Source organism: Malania oleifera, chromosome 3 (genome assembly GCF_029873635.1).
Source record: "Malania oleifera isolate guangnan ecotype guangnan chromosome 3, ASM2987363v1, whole genome shotgun sequence".
In the NCBI taxonomy this organism is placed as follows: Eukaryota; Viridiplantae; Streptophyta; class Magnoliopsida; order Santalales; family Ximeniaceae; genus Malania; species Malania oleifera.
Window position 1 is genome coordinate 13,001,158 of NC_080419.1, and position 23,030 is coordinate 13,024,187.

General features: G+C 36.4%; 1 protein-coding gene across 1 annotated transcript in view; it reads right to left on the reverse strand.

Moving 5' to 3' along the window:
• Positions 1 to 22,655, reverse strand: part of LOC131151610 (long chain acyl-CoA synthetase 6, peroxisomal-like) — a 56,804-nt gene extending 34,149 nt beyond the window's left edge. Inside the window, exons 1-12 of the mRNA XM_058102873.1 lie at positions 22,219 to 22,655; positions 20,697 to 20,757; positions 20,542 to 20,619; positions 20,327 to 20,398; positions 20,165 to 20,246; positions 19,884 to 19,989; positions 19,714 to 19,790; positions 8,472 to 8,516; positions 8,273 to 8,359; positions 7,535 to 7,624; positions 7,350 to 7,429; positions 7,143 to 7,236 (exon numbers count right to left, since the gene is read on the reverse strand). Of these exons, the coding sequence (XP_057958856.1) occupies positions 7,143 to 7,236; positions 7,350 to 7,429; positions 7,535 to 7,624; positions 8,273 to 8,359; positions 8,472 to 8,516; positions 19,714 to 19,790; positions 19,884 to 19,989; positions 20,165 to 20,246; positions 20,327 to 20,398; positions 20,542 to 20,619; positions 20,697 to 20,757; positions 22,219 to 22,372 (1,026 nt within the window). The 5' untranslated portion in view covers positions 22,373 to 22,655. The remainder of the gene's footprint in view (positions 1 to 7,142; positions 7,237 to 7,349; positions 7,430 to 7,534; positions 7,625 to 8,272; positions 8,360 to 8,471; positions 8,517 to 19,713; positions 19,791 to 19,883; positions 19,990 to 20,164; positions 20,247 to 20,326; positions 20,399 to 20,541; positions 20,620 to 20,696; positions 20,758 to 22,218) is intronic.
• Between the last annotated feature and the right edge of the window lie 375 nt (positions 22,656 to 23,030).

Below are 23,030 nucleotides of genomic sequence, written 5' to 3' on the forward strand. Positions count from 1 at the left end.
GAACATCGATGTAAAGAATTTGCAAAATGTACGCAAGAAGAATTTGAAATGAGCATGATGGGCGAATTAAACTATTTTCTTGGACTGCAAATTAAACAAGCAAAGAATGGGACTTTTATAAGTCAATCCAAATACATAAAAGAAATGATACAAAAAATTGGTATGAAAAATAGTAAACCCATAGGCACACCTATGAGTACCACCATCAGCCTAGACAAAGATGAAAAAGGAAAATCCGTAGACACAAAGCACTATAGAGGTATGATTGGAAGTCTATTATATCTAACAGTCAGTAGACCCGATATAATGTTTAGTGTGTGTATGTGTGCACGTTTTCAATCAGCACCTAAGGAATCACACCAAATAGCTGTTAAAAGAATCCTAAGATACTTAATAGGCACTATGGACTTAGGACTATAGTACCCTAAAGACACCGGTTTTGAAATGATCAGTTATTCAGATGCGGACTATGCCGGTTGTAAGATAGATAGAAAAAGCACAAGTGACACATGCCACTTAGGAAGATCTTTAGTTTCTTGATTTCCTAAGAAACAAAATTTCGTGGCTTTGTTAACTGCTGAGGCCGAATATGTAGCAGCTAGTAGTTGTTGTGCACAAACTCTTTACATGAAACAACAATTAAGAGATTTCAATTTGAAATACACAACTGTACCAATTAAGTGTGATAATACGAGTGCGATTAACATATCTAAAAATCCTATTTCACACTCAAGAACAAAGCACGTTGACATAAGACACCACTTCCTAAGAGATCATGTTCAAAAAGAAGACATCATTCTAGAATTCATCAATACAAATGATCAATGGGCTGATATCTTAACTAAACCACTCTCAGAAGATAGATTTACAACCATTAAAAGAGAGTTTGGTCTACTACATAGTAGAAAAACAAACTAAAAGGACAAGGCTTAGAGAAAAATCTACAGTTAGCCAACTGACTCTAAGGTCAGCCAACTAACTGAAGTGTTTTTCTTTTGGAACAGAGGCCAGTCAGCCAACTGACTGAGGTAAATCGCCTTGAACCCGAAAGCAGTCAGCCAACTGACACTGAGGTCAGCCTACTGACTGATAGAGCAACCCTAGACTTATTAGTGCTACAAGAATAATTTTATTGTACCTAACAAATGAAAAATGGTAAAAAAAAAAAATCAAAATCAAAATGGTCATTTTATTTTAATTTTAAGTTAAAATTATGTATAAAATGAATGCTTTAATCCACCAAAAACCTAGTTCTAGACATTAAAGTATTCTAACCAAAGGTTGTCAAAACAATTAAAAACTAAAAAAAAAAAAAAAGAGGTGTCCCTAGGAAATAAGCCCAGTTTTGCGAGGATAAGGGGAGAGTCGTCACAATGTACACAGCCTTACCCCTTATTTTATGCAAAGAAGTTGTTTCCTTAGACTTGAACCTGTGACCAACCGGTCAGAACAACCTTCGTTGATCCAAGGCCCACCCTCGTAACAAGTTGTCATTAAAAAAAAAAAAAAACAAGAAAACTAGCAACATAAACAAATGCATTGCCATAATTTGTTTATTTACTATACAAAAAAATAGAAAATTGGAAAACAAAAAAATGATGATAAACAACCCCTTAATGATGGATAAGGCTTCTCATTAAGATCAGTCATTCATAATGACCTCTCTCTTGATCGATGGCGGCCTTTGTCAGTATGCTATTTTTAGTTCTACTACTAGGGCTACAATAAGGATAAAGTAGTTAGTCATGATTAGTCTAGCACACCACTTAGATTCCCTATTCACAGTGTTCTACAAAGCTTTGGAAGGCTTTAAGTGGTATCAAGCAGAGCCAGGGACAAGTGCCCTTGCATATTGATGTTAACTAAAGTTCAAAACTAGATGAGGATTTATGATATAAACTATGAATATTGTAGACAACAGTCTTTGAATAAATTGAGGTAAGAGGACACCCATTATTAGATTCAGTTAGTCAAACCGGGGAGCAAGCAAGTTGCAGTGGAGCTTTGCAAATGTAATACTTTGGTCATTATGAATAATAGGCTGCAAGCCCGTTTATGTTAGTTCATTCTGATGTTTGGGGTCCTAGAAGGGCTATGTCCAAGTTGGGATTCCGATACTTTGTAACCTTTGTCGATGATTATTCAAAATGACTTGGTTATATTTAATAAAAGATCGTTCTAAGTTATTTCATGTATTTTGCGCCTTTTTTCTCAAATAAAGACTGGTTTGGTTTGCTAGTTCAAAAACTTCGAAGTGATAATGCTAAAGAGGATTTTAGTGCACAAATCACTACTTATATGACTCAGTTTGGTATTGTTCATCAATCATCCTATGCCCACACTCTTTAACAAAATGGGGTAGCAACAAGGAAAAATAGACATCTTGAAATTACTCGCACCTTACTTTATCAAATGCATGTACCTAAAGTGTTTTGGAGTGACATTGTACTTACTGCCAAGGTGTTAAAATTTAGATTTCGACTCAAATTTCGAAGCTCCAGAAGAGCGGAAATTTTGATTTAAATGTCAATTTCGATTTCAATTTGGAAAAATAATGGAAATCAGTAGTGACGCATGGAATTCTTTTATGAAGCTTTGGAAATGATTAGTAGACATAATAATGTAAGTTTTAGTACTAATATAATACAAGTAAATACATCTATGTTGTGTATGAGGTGGAGAAGTTGTAATATAATATATGCATCAAACATATTTGTAAGATAATGTACATTAAACATATTTAGTGAATCAGTTAGCACAAATGAAATTCATAAATCATTTAAATATTATTTATTATATAAATAACGATAATTTAGACATGAATGGTTAAACAAAATGTTGTGGTAGGTTTATTTTTTCATATAATTTCAAAAGCACTTGTAATAATCTTTTGTTTCGATAAAAATAAATAAATAATTTAAGAGATAAATTTCACTTCACTCCTAAATCTCTCATTTGAATTCCGAGGAAATTTCAATGCATAGTTCAAATTTTGACAAGTTTCACTAAAATTTCGAGATTTCAATAAATTTCGAATGATTCATTGAGATTTCGATGGACATTATGCAAGACGGAAATCGACTACTATTTTGTTTTTGAGGGTCACAGAAATCAGAAATTTTAAGACCATGCTTACTGCTTATTATCTTATCAACAAAATGTCATCATTTGTTCTTAGTGGGAAAATTCCCTACTCTATTCTCTTTCCTAATTCACCTTTATCTTCTCTTCCTCCTCGTATATTTGGGTGTGTCCTTTGTTCATTAACTAACTCCTGGGGTGGATAAGTTGGATCCTCGTCATAAAAAATGTGTCTTTCTAGGCTACTCATATACTCAAAAAAGGGATATAGTTGTTATAGTCTTGTGTTGCATCACTTTTTTGTTTTTGCCGATGTTACCTTCTTTGAGTCTACACCTTACTACACCCAGTCACTGAATGCTTCTAAGCTCAATGAGTCTCTTCCTTTACCTAATCTTCCAGATTCTATGTTGTGTCCTTGCCAAACCAACCATCTGAGTCTCCATGTAGTTCAAGCCCTTCTCATCGTCTTGATCATCCTAATTTGCAAGTGTATCCACGACGAGCCCTTCTCATCGACTTGGTGCATTTTTGGCCTAAAACGACTCAAAAACGCCTTTCAAATCACTGCTACTGACAAGTCTATGGTTGGTTGTCGTTGGGTTTACACAGTGAAAGTCAATCCTAATGGTTCTGTGGCTCGTTTAAAGGCCAGTCTTGTTGCTAAAGGATACACTCAGGTGTATGGTCTGGATTATTCTAATAATTTTTCTCCAGTTGCAAACTTACTTCAATACATTTGTTCATCACCTTGGCTACTACTTGTCACTAGCCTCTGCATCAGTTAGATGTGAAAATTGCCTTCATGCATGGTGACCTTGAGGAGAAGGTTTATATAGAGCAACCATCTCAGTTTGTTGCTCAGGGGGAGTCAGGCTTAGTGTATCAGCTCAAAAAGGCTCTATATGGTTTAAAACAGTCTCCCAGAGCATGGTTTGATTGTTTTAGTGTTGTAGTGCTTAAGTTTGATCTTCGATAGTGTGATGTGGATAATTTCGTGTTTTATCATCATACTTCATCGGGTAGGATCCTTTTTATTGTTTATGCGGATGATAATGTTATTACAGGTGATGATGATAAAGGTATTCAGAGTCTCAAACTTTTTCTACGAACTAAGTTTCAAACCAAAGATTTAGGACCATTGAAATACTTCTTGGGTGAAGTACCATTGAAATACTTCTTGGGTGAAGTATCTAGATCTAAACCAGTTGATACGCCCATGGATCCTAACAGCAAGTTAATGTTGGATATGGATGATTTGCTACCTAATCCTGGACAATACTGGAGACTTGTTGGAAAATGGAATTATCTCATAGTCACTCGGCCAGATTTATCTTTTGCAACAAGTGTTATGAGTCATTTTCTAGATTCACCGAGGGCAGGTCATTTGGACATAGTAATTCGCATCTTGAGACATCTCAAAGGTGCACCCAAGAGAGGTCTTTTATATCATGATCAAGGTCACACTTATATCCATGGATATATACAGATGCAGATTGGGTTGGATCGCCTTCCGACAAGAGATCCACAACTTGGTACTATATCTTGGTTGGTGGTAATTTGGTTTATTGGAAGAGTAAGAAATAAACTGTGGTGGAAAGGTCAAGTGCCGATCAGAATATACAGCTATGACTCACACTGCTTGTGAACTTTTTTGGTTAAAGAATATGTTGGAAGAATTGGGTATTTCTCATTCTTAGCCTATGAAGTTGATGCGTGACAATCAAGTTGCTCTTCATATTGCCTCCAACCCGGTCTTTTATGAGCGGACAAAGCACATTGAAATTGATTGCCACTTTGTCCGAGAGAAACTTGTGCAAAAGCTCATTACTAGAGCTTATGTGAAGTCGGACATGCAGCTTGCTAGTTTGTTTACCAAAGCATTGGGGGGTGCTCATGTTAAATTCATTTGTAACAAGCTAGAAGCATATGACATTTATGCTCCAGCTTGAGAGAGAGTGTTGGAGGTTATTTAAGTCTTTTAGTATTATTATTATTATGTTAGTATGTTAATTAGTGAGAGTTAGTAAGGGTATTATTGTCATTAGAATGTGTTTAATTTGTATTATAAATAGAGGGAGAGACCTATCTTCAAGTTAGGTCATTCATTTTAATCACATCTTAACAGCTATGTTCAGCTCTTTATCAGGTAGGGTCCCACTCCATTCCAATTTGATAATACATGGCTCACACACTATTCTTTTCTTCATTTGTTAAGGAAATGGATAAACAATTCCTTTGAGGGGTAATTTGGTTTTTGTTTTATGAAGTGATTGAAATGTTTAAGAAGTCTTTAAACAAATGGAACATGGAGGTTTTGGTGATGTGAGGGTTAGGAAGGTTACCATTTTGAACATGATAGAGCCATAGAGGCCATTAATCATTTGGAGGATCAAAGCATTCTTCTAAAGATGAGCACTCTCCATAAGGACACGGCCTTAAGTAGATTGCCTCTTAAGAGTGATCTAGAAGATTTGCTTTTAAGGAGATAGAAGGTTAGATTTGAATGGGTCCACTAAAATAAAAAGGTAGATTGTAATTCTTAAGTTCTTCCACAGTAACAAGTCCCAAATTTCCAATTCTCAATAGTGCTGAGTTGCCTTCTTTTGCTAATGTTTATTATTGTGTACGTCGTGCCTCCTTTTCAGCCTTCATTCCTTACAAAAGGTAGTTCCAACAATCAGTCCGGTGGTATCAAAAAAGGTTCTTGAAGTGGTTTGGGTGATCACGGAGGAAGGGATGGATGTGGTAAGGCTACCCCAGGCAAGTATACTCACTGTGGATCGAGAGTGGGGGATAGTGTTCATTTTATGTGGGTCCTGTTGGTATTTTCATGGTACACCCCCACGAATCGCCAATGCAACCACCACAAATTCCCCCCCATGATGGTTCAATAGTTGAAAAGTTGCATATTATATCTATATCAAAGGATGAGTATTCAAAGCTTCCATTGTATTTAGCATTCAAAGCAAGCATCTCTTCCCATTGTACCCCTTGGTTAGATAGGTAACCTTACAACTTGTCTGTCATCTAGTATCCCTCTTACTAGTCCTTCGTCATAATTTAGCTGTCATTCATCATATGACAAGCACAACCAATTTCTTTTCCGTTCTTGCATAATCTAACAACTTACCAATTTCATTATTCTTGCCAATGGGTTCAACAACATTGGTCAAGGAAATAAGGACACTTAACCTCACCCCCTCTGCCTCTCTCTCTTATTTTCTTTATATTCCTAGACTCCTGTTTGGTCTCATGTCTATTGGAAACATTAAAAATCAATGAATTGTTCAATAACCTTTCTTTCCTCATTCTATTGTTACTTAGAATTTAAAGTGGAAGACCGGCGAAGGACACAAGGCTGGTGTACTTCACTACTTTGAGTCACTGTCTCCTTCTACCTCCTATACTACAATTGCCACATTGCTTCAAATCCATTGTTGCCACGGTCATCCTTCATTGGACAAGCTAAAATAGTTGGTCACTATTTGAGTTAATTGATGACTACTCCAAATGACTTGGCTTTATTTAATAAAGGATCGTTTTGAGTTATTTAATATTTTCCTCAACTTATCAAATATTTTCCAATTACATGGTGCCAACAACATGAATCCCTTTTGCTGCTCTGCTCTATCCATGATACTCTAAACAATTTCAACACAACTCCTAAGACTGATAACATCCATGAGCACTATATGCACATAAATTTGTACCACATAATCCTCATTCTTCCAACTTTCCTCAACTTATCAAAACCTTTTCCATGGTGCCAACAACATGAAACTCTTGCAGTTCTGCTCTATCCATGACTATTTCCACTTAAAGCAGTCTTTGACTTTTCTATTTGTCTATATTGATAACAAGAAAAATTAACATGCTCCCTTCATTCTTAAATTTTAGATGTCACCGCATCATTTCTGTAAACATATGCTTGGTGTCAACTGCCCTGAATAATTTCTTCTTAGATAGCAACACATGCCAGACTTGATGAAACTAATCAACCAGTAAGCTTTAACAAGTGGAATAAAAAGAAAAAATAATTATTCAGTTCAGACACATACTCCCTGGTAGAATCCAACCGCAACTCCAGAATATGTTGTCATGACCATGTTAGCCCGTTCATAGATGTGTGCCAAAGGAAGATATGATATGTAACTACAAAAGAAAAAAAATGTCAAATAATATCAAATGAAACGAGCAATATGGTATAAATACTATAAATGCAGCAATAGTCTCCATGTAATATTAAAAAACCCATTGATACTCACATGTCAGAGGAATTGAATTTAATAGCAAGGCTGGCCCCAGCAACACTTGCAATCAGGTTTCCATGGGATAATACAGCTCCCTTGTCAGGGAGGAAAAAAAATTAATCACTGTAGGAGGTCATCAAATAAATACTAACAGCATAATTTCATCAGCAAACAAAAGTTCATGGGAACTTGGATGATACCTTTGGTGCCCCAGTTGTACCACTTGTATAGCAAATAGTTGCAGTCTCATTTGGTTTCGGTGGACAAAAAGGCTGAATACTACTGCTGCCCTAAAGGAAAACGTTCATATAAAAGAGTTGGAGAATAAGTCTCGTTAAAAAACAGCAAAAAATTCCAAAAACAGACTTTATATATTTAAAAAGAAAAAAGGAGAGAGTAAACAAATCAACAACAAAAATTCCATCCAACAGGTTCTTCAAAAGAACCCAATTTCGACACAAGAAAACCTTGGCAAGAAAGGCCAATTACTGTGAATGCACACCTGATGGGAGATTGCTATAATTTGCGGAGATAATTGTCCCAGTCTAACATGGACACACGTATCAAACATGACAAATGACCAGATATATAATCATTATAAGCATCACAATAATACTCTACTATCAAAAATAAAACAAACAAACAAGGAACAAACCTATGCAAACATAAACATTTGTACGAGAAAGCTGTGGGTGAAAATGGAAAAAATAATGTTTACCCCTTCCTATCAACCATGAACAACATAATGCACTAGACACATGCCACTAGTTCACAATCAAATTACAGTCTATGGAATCTCCCACCAATACCATCCTGCTTCTGTTTAAAGAGTGATTATTGCATAAACTTTCAATATTCATTAGAGTAACATTGCCAGAAAAAACTAAAATAAAATAAGGATTTGCTGTAAGGAAAGAAATCGAAGAACACACAATTACCTGTTTAAGCAATTTGGAATATGAGACAACCTCAATTCCAGCTGTAGATGAGACTGCAAGCAACTGATCATCTACCCCACCAACAACCTGTGTAATAGGAAATGAGAATAAAAGTACTAGGTGAAAACTGGAAAATTGTAGCAGTAACACTTTTAGCTTGTTCAGAATTCAATTAGGAAAGCTGGGTATACTTTCTTACCACTACTAGTCTTACAGATGGAGTCTCAGACAAAAAGTTCAGCAACTGCAAATTGAAAGCGCAAAGATAACATACATTTTAAAAGCAAATTCTGAATTATATTGCTAAAACTAATTCATAAAATTGAAAGAAACATAATGTGAGACATGAAAATTGACAATCAACAAGGCAGAGCTGGAGTCAATATGGAACTTTATATGATATGGGTAATAGCAGGTAAAGAAACCTGTAACTATTCATTATAGTACAATAAAATAATATGGGTATTAGCAGGTAAAGAAACTTGTAACTATCAAACTAACTCCTGTCATCCTTTATAAGGAAAGAAACAGCCCACAGAGGCTGTATGTATGAAAAAGAAAATCATTTTCATTTTCCCTAAAGTCAATTGGTCGGGAATATTGAATAATTGGGTAAAACGGAAGACCCGACTCAATGATAGGTCTCTCCCTCTATTTATAATATATGTCAAGTACAATAGGAATGACCATAATACCCTTACTAACTCACACTCGTTACTAACTAAACTCTAACAATTAATAATAGTGCTAAATGACTAAATAACCATTAACACACCCCCTCAAGCTGGAGCATATACATCATATGCTCCTAGCTTGTTACAAATGAATTCCACAAAAGCACCTCCCAAGGCTTTAGTCAACAAATCAGCAAGTTGAAACACAGACTTCACATGAGTGGTAGTAATGAGCTTCTGTACAAGTTTCTCTCGAATAAAATGGCGACCAACTTTAATGTGCTTTGTCGCCTCATAGAAGACAGGGTTGGAGGCAAATGAATAGCAACTCGATTATCACGCATCAACTCCATAGGCTGAGAATATGGAAAACCTAGTTCTTTCAACATGTTCTTCAGCCAAACAAGTTCACATGCAGCGTACGCCACAGCCCTATATTCTGACTTAGCACTCGACCTAGCCTCTACAGTTTATTTCTTACTTTTTCAAGACACCAAATTACCACTAACAAATATACAATACCTAATTGCGGATCTTTGGTCAGAAGGTGACCCGACCCAATCTGTATTTGTGTATCCTTGAATATGAGTGTGCCCTCGATCCTGATAAAAGAGACCTCCCCCATGCACCTTTGAGATATCTCAAAATGAGAATTACTGCATCCCAATGACTTATTCTCGAGGAATCGAGAAGTTGACTCACAACACTTGTTGCAAAGGATATATCTAGTCGAGTGACTGTGAGATTATTCAACTTTCCAACAAGTCTCCTGTACCGACCTAGGTTAGCGGTTAGGCAACAAATCACCCATATCTAGCACTAACTTACTATTGGGATCCATGGGTGTACCAACAGGTTTGGATCCCAATAGCCCGGTCTCATGTAAAAGATCAAAAACATACTTTCTTTAAGACAAGACAGTTCCCATACAAGATCTCGATACTTCTATAACCAAAATGTACTTCAATGGTCCCAAGTCCTTGGTTTGAAACTTACTCTGTAGGAAAAGCTTTAGGTCTTGGATGCCTCGATCATCATCACTAGTGATCACAATTTCATCCACATACACAATAAGATAAATCCTGCAAGATGGAGTATGACGATAAAATACAAAGTGATCTACTACACACCAATGAAGGTCAAACTCAGGTACTACAACACTAAAATGGCCAAACCATGCTATTGGAGATTATTTTAATCCATACAATGATTTCTTAAGTCAACAAACTAAGCTTGACTCCCCCTAAGCAAAAACCCTAGTTGGCTGCTCCACATATACCTCCTCATGAAGATCACCATGTAGGAAAGCATTATTCACATCTAACTGATGTAGGGGCTAATGACAAGTGGTGACTAAAGAAATGAACAAACAAACTAAGGAAAGTTTAGTGATTGGAGAGAATACGTTTGAATAATCCAAACCATACACCTGAGTATACCCCTTAGCAACAAGGCAAGCCTTCAAATGAGTCACAGAACCATCAGGATTGACTTTCACATTGTACACCTAGTGACAACCAACCACAAACTTATTAGGAGGAAGAGGTACCAAATCCCAAGTATCATTATCATGTAGTGCACACATCTCTTCAACCATTGCTATCCTCCACCCAAAATGGGATAAGGCTTTAGAAATAGATTTTGGACAAGCAACAGAAGACAGATTACTAAAAAAACAGTAGTAAAAGGGTGACAAGAAATCATAACAAACAAATTAGAGATCGAATGTTAGGTACAAGTGCATTTATCTTTTCGAACAACTATAAGAGGATTAACATCATGAGAAATAAGATCATTCGATGAGGGAACTAGAGGCACAATAATAGAGGCTGGAAAAGGCACTTCCCCCTTGAGTCATTGTGTGCATACCTACAAATTGGGATGATCCAAGGAACGAGAAGGACTCGAACTGGATCAGGATGTAGGAGGATTGGACACAGATACTAGGATTGGTTCTAGAAGGCAAGGCGAGGAAGAGGCTCATTGAAGTCAACAAAACTTAAGGAATCATAGTATGGTGTAGACTCAAAGAAGATGATATCAGCAATGACAAAGAATCAATATAAAGTAGGACTATAACATCAATATCCTTTTTGAGTACAAGAATAGCACAGAAAGATACATAGGATAGCACGAGGATCCAACTTAATTATTCCTAGAGTTAACTGATGGAAAAAAACACAACCAAATATACGAGGAGGAAGGAAAAACAAAAGAGCCTTAGGGAAGATAAATGAAATGAGATTTTACCGCCAAGGACAAAGGATGGCATTTTATTGATGAGGGAGCAAGCTGTGAGCACAACATCACTTCAAAAAACTTTGGAGACATTCATTTGATACAATATGGTACGAGTGACTTCAACAATATGTTTGTTTTTTCTGTTCTGCAACCCCATTTTGTTGTGGAGTATGGGCACAAGGAGACTGATGGATCATACCAGAGCTAGTCATATAAGTACTGAATTGGATACTAAAGTACTCCTTAGCATTATCACTACGAAGTATCCTGACTGGCATATTAAATTGAGTCCTTATTTGGGAACAGAAGGCACAAAAGATATCAAACAACTCAGAATGATCTTTCATTAAATATAACCAAGTCATCCTAGAGTAGTCATCAACAAATGTAACAAAGTACCGAAACCCCAACTTTGATGTGACACGACTAGGACCCCAAATATCAGAATGGACTAGCATGAAAAGACTAACCACTTGTTTGTCAATCCGGGAAGCAAAGGGAACACAATGGTGCTTGCCCAATTCACAAGATTCACACTCAAAATTAGACACATAACTCATTATACGAACTAGCTGTCCCTATCCCCTTAACAGTAGTAGTGGACCCATCAGTACGACTAACCTGAGGTAGATTTTTAGGATCCTGGAGATCAGAAAAGAATTTGGTTGCACCTATTATATGGTCAGTGGCAGTAGAATCAATAACCCAAGAACTAGTAGGAAGGATACCAGATGACATAGAGACTGTAGGATTACCTTTTTGGGCAAAAGATGCTTGTTAAGACAATTGATTGTGGAAACCTTGAATACACCTCTGATATAGTCATGGTGCGCGGTTCACTCAAACAAGTGACTAACAAAGGAACCAAACTTTGGGGATTCGCAAACTCCATCCCAACATTCACAAACTCAAACCAACCACGAACAAGGTGACCCACCATGAACAAGTTACAAATAAACAAGTACAAGGCTGCCATAGCGCCAAGAAACTCAGACGCAGCCCAAGAAAGTGGAACAATTGGAGAGATGAACCACTGAAACTACCATTGAGAAATCACCAACTAACTTACATAACACTGCCACAGCATCACAGAAACAGCTTATGGGCACTGTCACTGCTCCAAGAAAGTCACCAATGACTGTTATTAACACTGAATAACAACTAACAAATTATCATGAGTGCATGGTCACAACAAAGACTGGAACTTTGAGCAAAACACATGTCCAACAGCTTGATATTTTGATGTATGAAAGGAATTAGAACATTGAAGCAAAAAAAGGGGAGATCTTTGGGCAAAAAACATCACGAAAAACTCCAATAACATGTTAATAGAGAGATTGGATCACTGCTAGATAATTTCAGGTCAAAACCATGCCTGAAAGTAGCTTCACAGGCCAGCGCGTGGGGTCAGCCCTGGCAGCCTTCGACCAGCACATGAGGGCGCGTGGGACACTGCCTGGCAATGGCATTTCAATGGGCGGCAGATTGGCATCTGTGGATGACTATGGTGTTGGTTTGGTAACATCTATAGTAGATTTGATGTTCTCGAACTGGCAGTATAGCCCAGAAAATTCCAGCAACTGGTCTGACTTTCTGCTGCTGCTGGGTGTTTTCTAGGGTTATGGTATTGCAGAAAAATCTTCTATGACGATAGACATGCAACGGATTTTGGGTCTTAGGCTTCGGTTTTGATGGTGGTGGTAACAATTAGGGTTTAGGTTTCAGAATCATGCTCTGATACCATGTTGAATAATTGGGTAAAATGGAAGACCTAAACTCGATGATAGGACTCTCCCTCTATTTATAATATATGTCAAGTACAATTGGAATGACCATAATACCCTTACTAACCCACACTTATTACTAACCAAACTCTATAATTAATAATAATGCTAAATGACTAAATAACCATCAACAGGGAACAACCGAGCCACATTAACAGCTAACTTTCTATTAGTTTACCAGAACTATTGGGGTTGACCACATGGATCTTTTTTCTCCATGCAATTCAATTTAAGGCTACTCCTCTTAAATTAAATTTTATTATATACTTTTAACTACATCGGTCTAGAACAAGAAAGGAAAAGAGGATCAAAAGATATCTCCACTGTTGAATCTGTTAAACAATGTATCTCGGCTTTAACGCTCCCCCACATGTGCAGCCTGACAGCACATGGAGAGAGACACAAATAACACTCATGAAATGGAACACAATAATTTTTTTTAAACACCACAAAATAAGAGCAGGAAACAAGACCAAAACCTGGGACCTCCTGGTAACCAGCTCTGGTACCATGTTAAGCAACCACTTTACCTAAAAGCTTAAGAAATTAATGAGGGATTTCTTATGGTCGAGTTGGGGAGAGAGTCAAAGAGATCACCTTTTAGGTTGGGAGACTCTGTGTAGGTCTAAAAGGGAGGGAGGTCTGGTCTTGGTAATTTAGTGTCCAAAAACATTTCTTTGGTGGGGAAATGGTTATGGCGCTTTCCTTTAGAATCTAATTCTCTCTGGCATAATGTAATTCACAGTGAATTTGGTCTACTACAGAATGGGTGGGATGCCAAAGCTGGAGTTAATATTAATCATGTGAGCCCTCGGAAGTTCATAACTCAGATTTATGATTATTTCTTTCCTAAAGTCCAGTACAGCAAATTTGTTTCTGGGAGGACCCTTGAATTGGGGAGATTCTGTTGGTTTTTGCTTTTCTCCATCTTCCTCAAGTCCCTAAGATACCCTTTTTTCTGATTTTTTTTTTTTTTTTTTTACAAGGGGATAGTCTCTCTTGGAATTTCCATTTTGGGAGAACCTCAACAATAGAGAGATTCATGAGTTGGCTTTTTTAACCAGTTTGCTTGATTATTTTTCTTTCATTTGGGGAATGCTAAAAGGGTTTGGAGCTAAGATACTTCTAGGGATTTCTCTTGTAAATCTTTTTTCTCTTATTTGACTCGCAAACCTAATGAGGATCATTTGGGTTTGTACTCTTTGATTTGGAAAGCTAAAGCTCCCTAAAAAAGAAAAGCTTTTATTTAACTGTGGTACTTGATAGAACTAATACTAATGATGTGCTTCAAAAGAGAAGACCTAATAAAGCCCTATCACTGGAATGTATCCTTTATTTGAGTAGTGGGAAGACTTGCTCACACTTGTTTCTTCATTGTTTACTTGGGCTGTCTGGAATAAATTATTTGGTATATGTGGGGAAGCCTGGATTTGTCCCTCCACTTTGAAGGCTTTTTGTTCTATCACATTCAGAGGTTTTGGAAAAGAAAGGATGGGAAAGCCTTGTGGTGTTGCACTATTATGGTTGTTATTTGGTGTGTTTGGTTTGGAGAGAAACACCAGAATTTTCAAAGGGGTGGCGACAGCTAATAATTTGGTTTGGAGTAGAGTGGCTTATCTTGCGTCGTTGTGAGTGTCGGCTAATGGCTGTTTTTGTTCTCTGGGAGACCTGCAGGGGGACAGATTGGCTCTGCTTCATTGACTTGGCTTTAAGATTATGATTATATCCTGATGTAACTTTCTGTTATTGTTGCAAAGGGAGGATTTCTTATGCTCCCATTTTCCTTTCTTTTCCACTTTTTTTTTGTTGTACATTCTTCTCACTTCTAATAAATTTCTTTGTTTATTGAAAAAAAAAAAAGGTTGTGGGCCACTCAAGCTTTAATAGGATCAAAATTTAATTGAATTTCACTTGAGATCACATTTGATCTTTGAGGCCCAGTGAACAACAACAACAAAACTAAGCCTTAGTCCCACTAGGTGGGGTCGGCCAAATGAATCATTTTCCACCAATTTATGCGATCATGGACCATTTCTTTTGATCGATTCAAACAAGGTGTTAAATTTCGATTTCGACTCAAATTTCGAAGCTCCAAAAGTATGGAAATTTCAACTTTGATGTTAATTTTGATTTTGTTTTGAAAAAATAACAGAAATTAGTAGTAAATCATAAAATTCTTTGTGAAACTTTAGAAATGGTTAACAAACATAATAATATAAGTTTTAGGACTAATATATAACAAATTAAATACATCTATGTTTTGTATGAAGTAGAAAAGTTGTAAAATATTATGTGTATCAAACATATTTGTGAGATAATGTACATTAAACATATTTTGTTAATACAAATGAAATTCATAAATTATTTAAATATTATTTATTATACAAATAATGATAATTTAGACATGAATGGTTAAATACAATGTTACTGTAAGTTTATTTTTTCATGTAATTTCAAAAGAACTTGTAATATTTTGTTTCAATGAAATAAATAAAATAAATTAAAAGAGAAATTTCACTACACTCCGAAATCTCTCATTTGAATTTCGACAAAATTTCATTGTATAGTTAAAATTTCGACATGTTTCGCTAAAATTTCGAGATTTCAATAAATTTCGGATGATTCATTGAGATTTCGATGGAAATTATGCAAGATGGAAATTGATCACTATTTCGATTTCAAGGGTGACTGAAATCGGAAATTTCGGCAATTTCGTGGAATTTTAAGACCATGGATTCAAGGATATTAAATCCTTACTCATTATATCTTCCCAAGTTATTTTAGGTCTACCCCTACCCCTTCTACTGCCCCCCACAGAAACTAAGTCACTCTTCCTCACAGATGCACTATGTGGCCTATGTTGCAAGTGTCCATACCATCTGAGTCGTCCCTCCCATATCTTATCTTCTATAGGAGCTACACCTAACTTACCACGAACATGTTCATTCCTTAATTTATCTTTCAATGTTATATCACTCATCCATCTAAGCATTCTCATCTCGGCAACTTTTACTTTTTGGATATTATGTTTCTTCGTCGCCCGACATTCTGATCCATATAGCATAGTCGGTCTTATAGCTGTCCTATAAAACTTCCCTTTCAATTTTAAGGGTATTCTACGATCACAGAGCACACTTGAAGCACTTTTCCATTTTACCCAACCTGCTTTAACTCTATGCATTACATCATCTTCAAATTCTCCTTCAGCTTGCATAATAGATCCAAGGGATCTAAATCTACAAGTACTATTTATTTCTTCATCATCAAGTTTAACTTTGTCTCCAATATTTCTCCTATCATTACTAAAATTAAATTTCATACATCTTGTCTTATTTCTACTTATCCTAAATCCTCTAGATTGCAAAGCTTCTCTCCATAATTCTAACTCAGCCTCTACTCCGTCCTAGTTTCGTCAATTAATACAATATCATCCACAAACAACATATACCATGGAACCTCCTTTTGAATACTTTTAGTCAATTGGTCCATCACTAAAGCAAAAATATAAGGACTCAAAGCAGATCCTTGATGTACACCTATGGTGATTGGAAATTCTCTATTTTCTCCATCTATAGTCCTTACACTAGTCATTACTCCATCATGCATATCCTTAATGACATCCGTATACCTACTACATACACCCTTTTTTTCTAAAACCCACCATAGAACTTCCCTAAGTTTCCTATCATATGCTTTCTCAGGGTCAATAAATATCATATGCAAGTCCCTCTTCTTTTCCCTAAAATTTTCCATTAATCTTCTTAAAAGATAAATAGCTTCTGTAGTAGATCTCCCAGGCATAAAACCAAATTGATTTTCTGAGACCTTCGTTTCTAACCTTAATCTTTGTTCAACCACCCTTTCCCATAGTTTCATTGTATGACTCATAACTTTAATTCCACGATAGTTATTACAATTTTGAATATCACTTTTACTTTTGTATATAGGTATTAAAGTGTTTTTCCTCCATTCATCTGGCATTTTCTTAGTTTTTACAACTGTATTAAATAAATTAGTTAACCATATAATTCTGTTACCACCTAAGCATTTCCAAACTTCAATTGGGATGTTATTTGGTCCCATAACTTTTCTATTTTTCATCTTTTTTAGTGCAAATTTAACTTCGTTAACTCTAATTTTGCGAATAAATCTCATATTTTGTCTTTTCCTCATTTGACAATTCCAAGTTTAAGCCTTCTATTTGATTTTCATTAAACAACTTACTAAAGTAACTTCGACATCTTTCTTTAATGTCTTTGTCCTTAACCAAGACAATATCATCCTCACTTTTTATATATATTACATTTCCTAAGTCCTTACTCTTCCTTTCTTTAACTTTACCAAGTTTACATATATCTCTTTCCCCTTCTTTTGGACCTAATCTATCATACAAACTATTAAATGATTTATATTTAGCTTCACTAACGGCCTTTTTTGTATCTTTTTTTGCCTCCTTATATTTTTCAAAGTTATCTCTATATCTACATTTTTGCCACATTTTATACCAAATTCTTTTTGTCTTTATGATTTTTTGTATATTTTCATCCCACCACCAACTCTCTTTGCTATTCGAGAATCTTCCCCTCGATTCACCTAAAATCTCTTTTGCTATCTTTTTAATAGAGCTAACTAATCTATTCCAAAGAGTATTTGTATCTATCCCATCCTCTATGGTCCAATCTCCATCTTTGATCATTTTATCTTTAAATTTTATTATATTTTCTCCTTTTAGGTTCCATCATCTAGTTTTCTTACGCTGGTTTATTTTATCTTTTTTCTTCCAATTTTTAATACATATATCTAACACTAAGACTCTATGTTGTGTGGTTAGGCTTTCATCTGGAATAACTTTACAATCCTTGCATGATAATTGATCTACCCTCCTAGTTAAAAAAAAGAATCTATTTGACTTCTATTTTGTCCACTTTTAAAGTTTATTAAGTGTTTTTCTCTCTTCTTAAAGTAACTATTCATTATACTAAAATCATATGACATAACGAAGTCTAAGATCATCTCCCCAAACTCATTTTTGTCTCCATATCCATATCCTCATCCTCTCATAATTTTTATTATCTCTTCCAACGTGTCCATTCAGATCTCCTCCTATAAATATTTTCTCAGTCCCTGGTATGCCTTGTATAATACTATCCATATCTTCCCAAAATTGTCTCTTAAGATTTTCTGCTAAACTAACTTAAGGAGCATAAGCACTAATGATATTTATTATCTCTTGTCCTAATACCATCTTGATTTTTATAATTCTATCCCCTACTCTAGTTACATCCACAACGCTATCTTTTAAGTTTTTGTCTATAATAATGCCTACTCCATTCTTATGTTTTTCTTTTCCAGTATACCAAAGTTTAAATCTTGATTTATCAATTTCTCTAACTTTCTCCCCCACCCACTTAGATTCTTGAAGGCAAATTATATAAATTTTTCTTCTGATCATTGTATCCACACTTTCCATGTTTTTACCCGTAAGTGTCCCTATATTCCAAGTTGCTAATCTAATCCTAGTTTCCTGAACTAACGTCTTTACCTGCCCACGTCCAGAATGATGCAGGAACCCTTACATATTTGACACCGTATCCAGGCACTGACAAGGCACGTCACTTTGGGGCGATGACCTAGCCCACCCTAGCCCACTTTTCGCTACACCTGGGTGGTTCAAGTGCAATGCGTCGCTCGTTGGGGACGCCCTGACAAATATTCGGTAAGGATTCATATCATAGTGATCTAACAAATTTTACGCTGACTGTCAGCTACCTAACGGAATCCTCCTCCTTTACTTGGGCTTGGGACCGACTGTGTGTGAAAAAATTGGGACATTAAGTGCATCACAGTGAAAGCAAACAAAATTGGAATGTCCTTCTCCAAGTTTTTATGCCATTTTTAAAGCAAGGAAATTTGGGCTGGTCCATCAATTATCAAATAGGGTCCAAATTTGATCATAAACAACCCATGGAAATGAGGGCTCCATCACATCAAAATAGTTCATACATCAAAAGGCCAATCAGTATTCACAATAATGTCAAAATTTACCCTGGCCCAATAAAAGGGGAAATTTGTAAAATTAACAAATTTGAATTGGAATATCATCCAGATCCTTCAATCTTTCCTAAAAATTCTCTAAACCCAAACATCATTATTCCACAAAATCACCTATGGTCAAGATAAACTTTTTAGGTACATTCTCACTCATCAAGCATCTACCTCTGGAGTTTCTTTTTAACAGGTAAATATATGTTAACCCTAGCCTCCCTTGTGAAGAGTCAGAGGATGAGACACCGGCCAGAAGTCCATGGCCCAACATCTAAATCTTCACTCTTAACAAAGTAAAGACAGAACATCACAAAGTTTCTATTCGCACCCTGAACAAGTTCTCAAAGTTTCTGTAGGAACCAAATCAGTTATCACTTATCACTAATCCCATCCACAATCCAGGAGATACAAGATGCATTATGAATTTTTTTTCATATTGGAAATTGTGTGATACTCATAATTTAGATTTCCAAAACCCAGACAAAATCATCAGACTAAATGTCCAAATCCATATTCACAACTTTAATAAGAAAAATGGAAGTCGGAAAAATGTCTGACTAAGGTTTCCAGCCTAAAGATATTATAAATTTACAACTGCAATCAAATAACGACTAATATAAATGTAATCCACTGCCGAGCTTAATGAATATTCCTTAATGTCAAAGGATGGCATTAAAAGAGCATATTTTATACTCACAGTATTCAATGTTTGTGGCAAACAAAATATAGCTTGTACAACAGCATGATTTACAATATACTTGGCAGCGTCTGGGCCTGCATGGCAAACGGTAATAAATTGTAATACCCACAGGCTTAGCAAAACAAGGTCCACATCCAATTCGACTTCCCTTTAGGGAAACAACAGACCTAGAGTGTCATATAAAGGTACTGATATAAATGAGTATGCAGAGCAGGCATGATCAACAATAAGCCATTCTGGTCTGTTGATGAAGTATAGCCCAACGCAGGATCCCTGTAATAAATAAGCCAGATGAGGTAATCAGAAATTTAAGTGAGAAATGATATCAGAAATTCTGGACATTGTCACTAGACATGCCAATGTCCAAAGCATTGCAAGCCTCTACAAAAAAAAAAGTTAAAAAAGCAAAATAATGCTCAAACATGAGCTTATTATCCACATGACTTACCTTAGTTAGCCTGTGATACATTAGTCCAGAGCCTATTGCTGATCGGGCAGTACCTGCTTCTCCATACGTCATCCATTTGTACCTTTAGTGTAGAAAATTATTTTAAGTGGATAAGAGAATTTTAATAACTCATTTTCGCTCAATTTTAAATGAAAAACTTACTCTCCAATTGTTCCATCGACCTGAATTCGTGAACCCAGATATTTGTGATCTCGGAAAGTCTCAACTGAGTGCCTAATTTGACAAAGGGAAATTAGCTAGTCCAGATTTCTAAGCAAAATAAACACACACACACCCTTCAAATCTGTAGAAATAATATATAGCTTATGTATTAAGAGAGAAGTTCTAATTTATAGAAGACAACACAAGGTGCTCACACAAAATTATCATGCAATGTGCCAATATTGGGATGATCAGGAAATCTACTCACTAGCTTTAATGGGGAGAGTACAGATCTGCCAAGAGAAGTAGATTGCTGTCAGCAATCATGGATCAATAAAGTTTTAACTGAAGCAAAACAGAGAATGCACACCTGTACACGTTCCACTTTCCTGTGTGCAGCTTCTCTGGGAGCACAACACTATACCCCTGATCTGCTTAGAAATCAACAGCAGCATTGACAACGTTAACATGCTTATAACATAATGGGAACATAACACGATAAATGAAACATATGAATGTTTAAGCAGCTAACAGGACCAACACATGCTCATCAACTGATTAAAGCATACACACTTTACTTGTTAGAAGATTTCCATATGAAGAAAAAGAAAATATGATGACCCATGCAAATTTCAAATATAGAACAGCACAAGAAGTATTCATGACTCTGTAACAGAAGAAAGTAACCGACTGCAGAAGAACCATCTACAACATGTTTCCCATCTTTTCCTTTGCCACGTAATGTCAAAAGCCAAAATCTGAAAAGGATACGTGTCTTACTGTTTGCTCAACAGAACACAACCAATCTCAGAATCTTCAAGGAACCAAGACTAACTTCTCTAAAAGCTAGCAATCCCAATTCTTTAACTATAGAGCTAGGAATTCCAGGTTAGAACCCTATTTTTTGCTAGGCCAGCTCAGAAGCCTACAACAACATGCTTCTCAAGAAAACTTTAGGGGTGACAAATAGAGGAAGCTCCAATTTCTGAAGTAAAATTTGTGCAATCGAACAGAGATAGAGGAGATGATGCAAGCAAAAGACAGAGATGAAGCAAAAATCAGACCACTGCAAAGGGTACCATTAGACTATTAGTCCATCAGCCATCTAATGCCAATGTAATCAGCTGCTGTGTATGTCATTTCCTCTTCCCAACAGTACTCTTCATCTTTTGCACACACAAACAAATACTTGGATGCAGACATATGGAAGTCCAGATTTCCTTCTCTTTCTCTACTGACGACATCTCCAGAATAAAATACGGAAGAGTTCTTTCCCATAATTTTTGTTGCGGGCTCATTAAAGCAGCATGAATTTAATGTAGGCAATAAAAGTTACTAGAGAGGATCCAAGTCTTTTTTAATAATATCAATGTTCCTCTACGCGGCTCCAAAATGATTTGTGGTACAGACGTTACAGGATCACCACTCGTATAAAAATTTCAAACAAAAGTGCATTTTGGGTCCCATAAGAAAAAGTTCATAGAAGCAATAAACGGCATCCAAATCACGACCGACCCCATCCATTTTGCCAATAATTATTCCACCAACCCATAAAATCTAACTCATTAAGTATAAGAAGAAAACTTACGACATAATATCAACCAAGAAAACTATCAGATGGCAGCAGACTGACTCAAGAGGAACCCCCACTTACACATGATATTGCACGAAGACCAAAACCAACAATACGAGAATCGCACTCCACCGCTTCCCATACAAACCCTAGCTTAATCGAGCAAACTATAGCTTTCAAATCATCAAAAGCAACACCGATAGACAGCGATACATTCAACACATGATCGAAAGCGTAAAGAAAAGCAAAAAGGGAAAACAAAAGCGCAAGGCGCTAGCAGGAAACAGAAAGGGGAAAGGTCAAAAGGAGATTATCTTACCAGAGACGAACTCACTGGCGGTCCAGTTCAATCGGAGATGCGACAGAGAGTCGCCGGCGGCGGGAAGGATATGGCCGTGGATTGCTTTCAGGCGACGCTGAGCTGCTGAATCCATGATCCGGTGAGCTTCACCCGCATTATCAGCGCTGGCCATTTCAGAGAGAAAAAAATGCAGAATGAGACGGAAGCACGCCGAGAGAGAGAGAGAGAGCGCACGGGGAGGTGTTTGCGGTCATCAACCGTTTTCCATTTACGAATAAAAAATTGAAAAAATTAAAAAGTAGATAAATAATGATGTCAAATGTCAATGTCAGGTTTCCGTATCAGAATAAAGTAATATTATAATAATAATAATAATAATGTCCGGCGGAGTCTTCCGACGGCGAGCAGCCGAATGCGCGACTCTTCTTTGGCCCGAACAAGTGGGATTTCCAATTAAACATTATAATAATTGTGAATCGCAGCTTTTAATTTTCCAATTTTGTTTTATGTCACGTGACACTTGCGGGCGCGGCAGCTGCGCCCAGGATTGACCAATAATAAGATATGACTGCCTCCGTTAATTTCTAAGACATGACTGCCGAAAAGGCATACGACTTTTAATTTTGAACAATCCCAATTGTCAAACATGTTTGGTTTGTTCTTTAGTCATATATAAAGGAGAATTTTTGTCATTAGGAAAAACAAACAATAATTCAAACAAGAAATGCCCCCGGCACAGCTGGGAATTACTGCGAGCCCCTCTTCGTGCAGTCCAATAGAGGGAACCAGTGTCGGTATCCAAGATAAATAGGTGACTATGGTGTTGAATG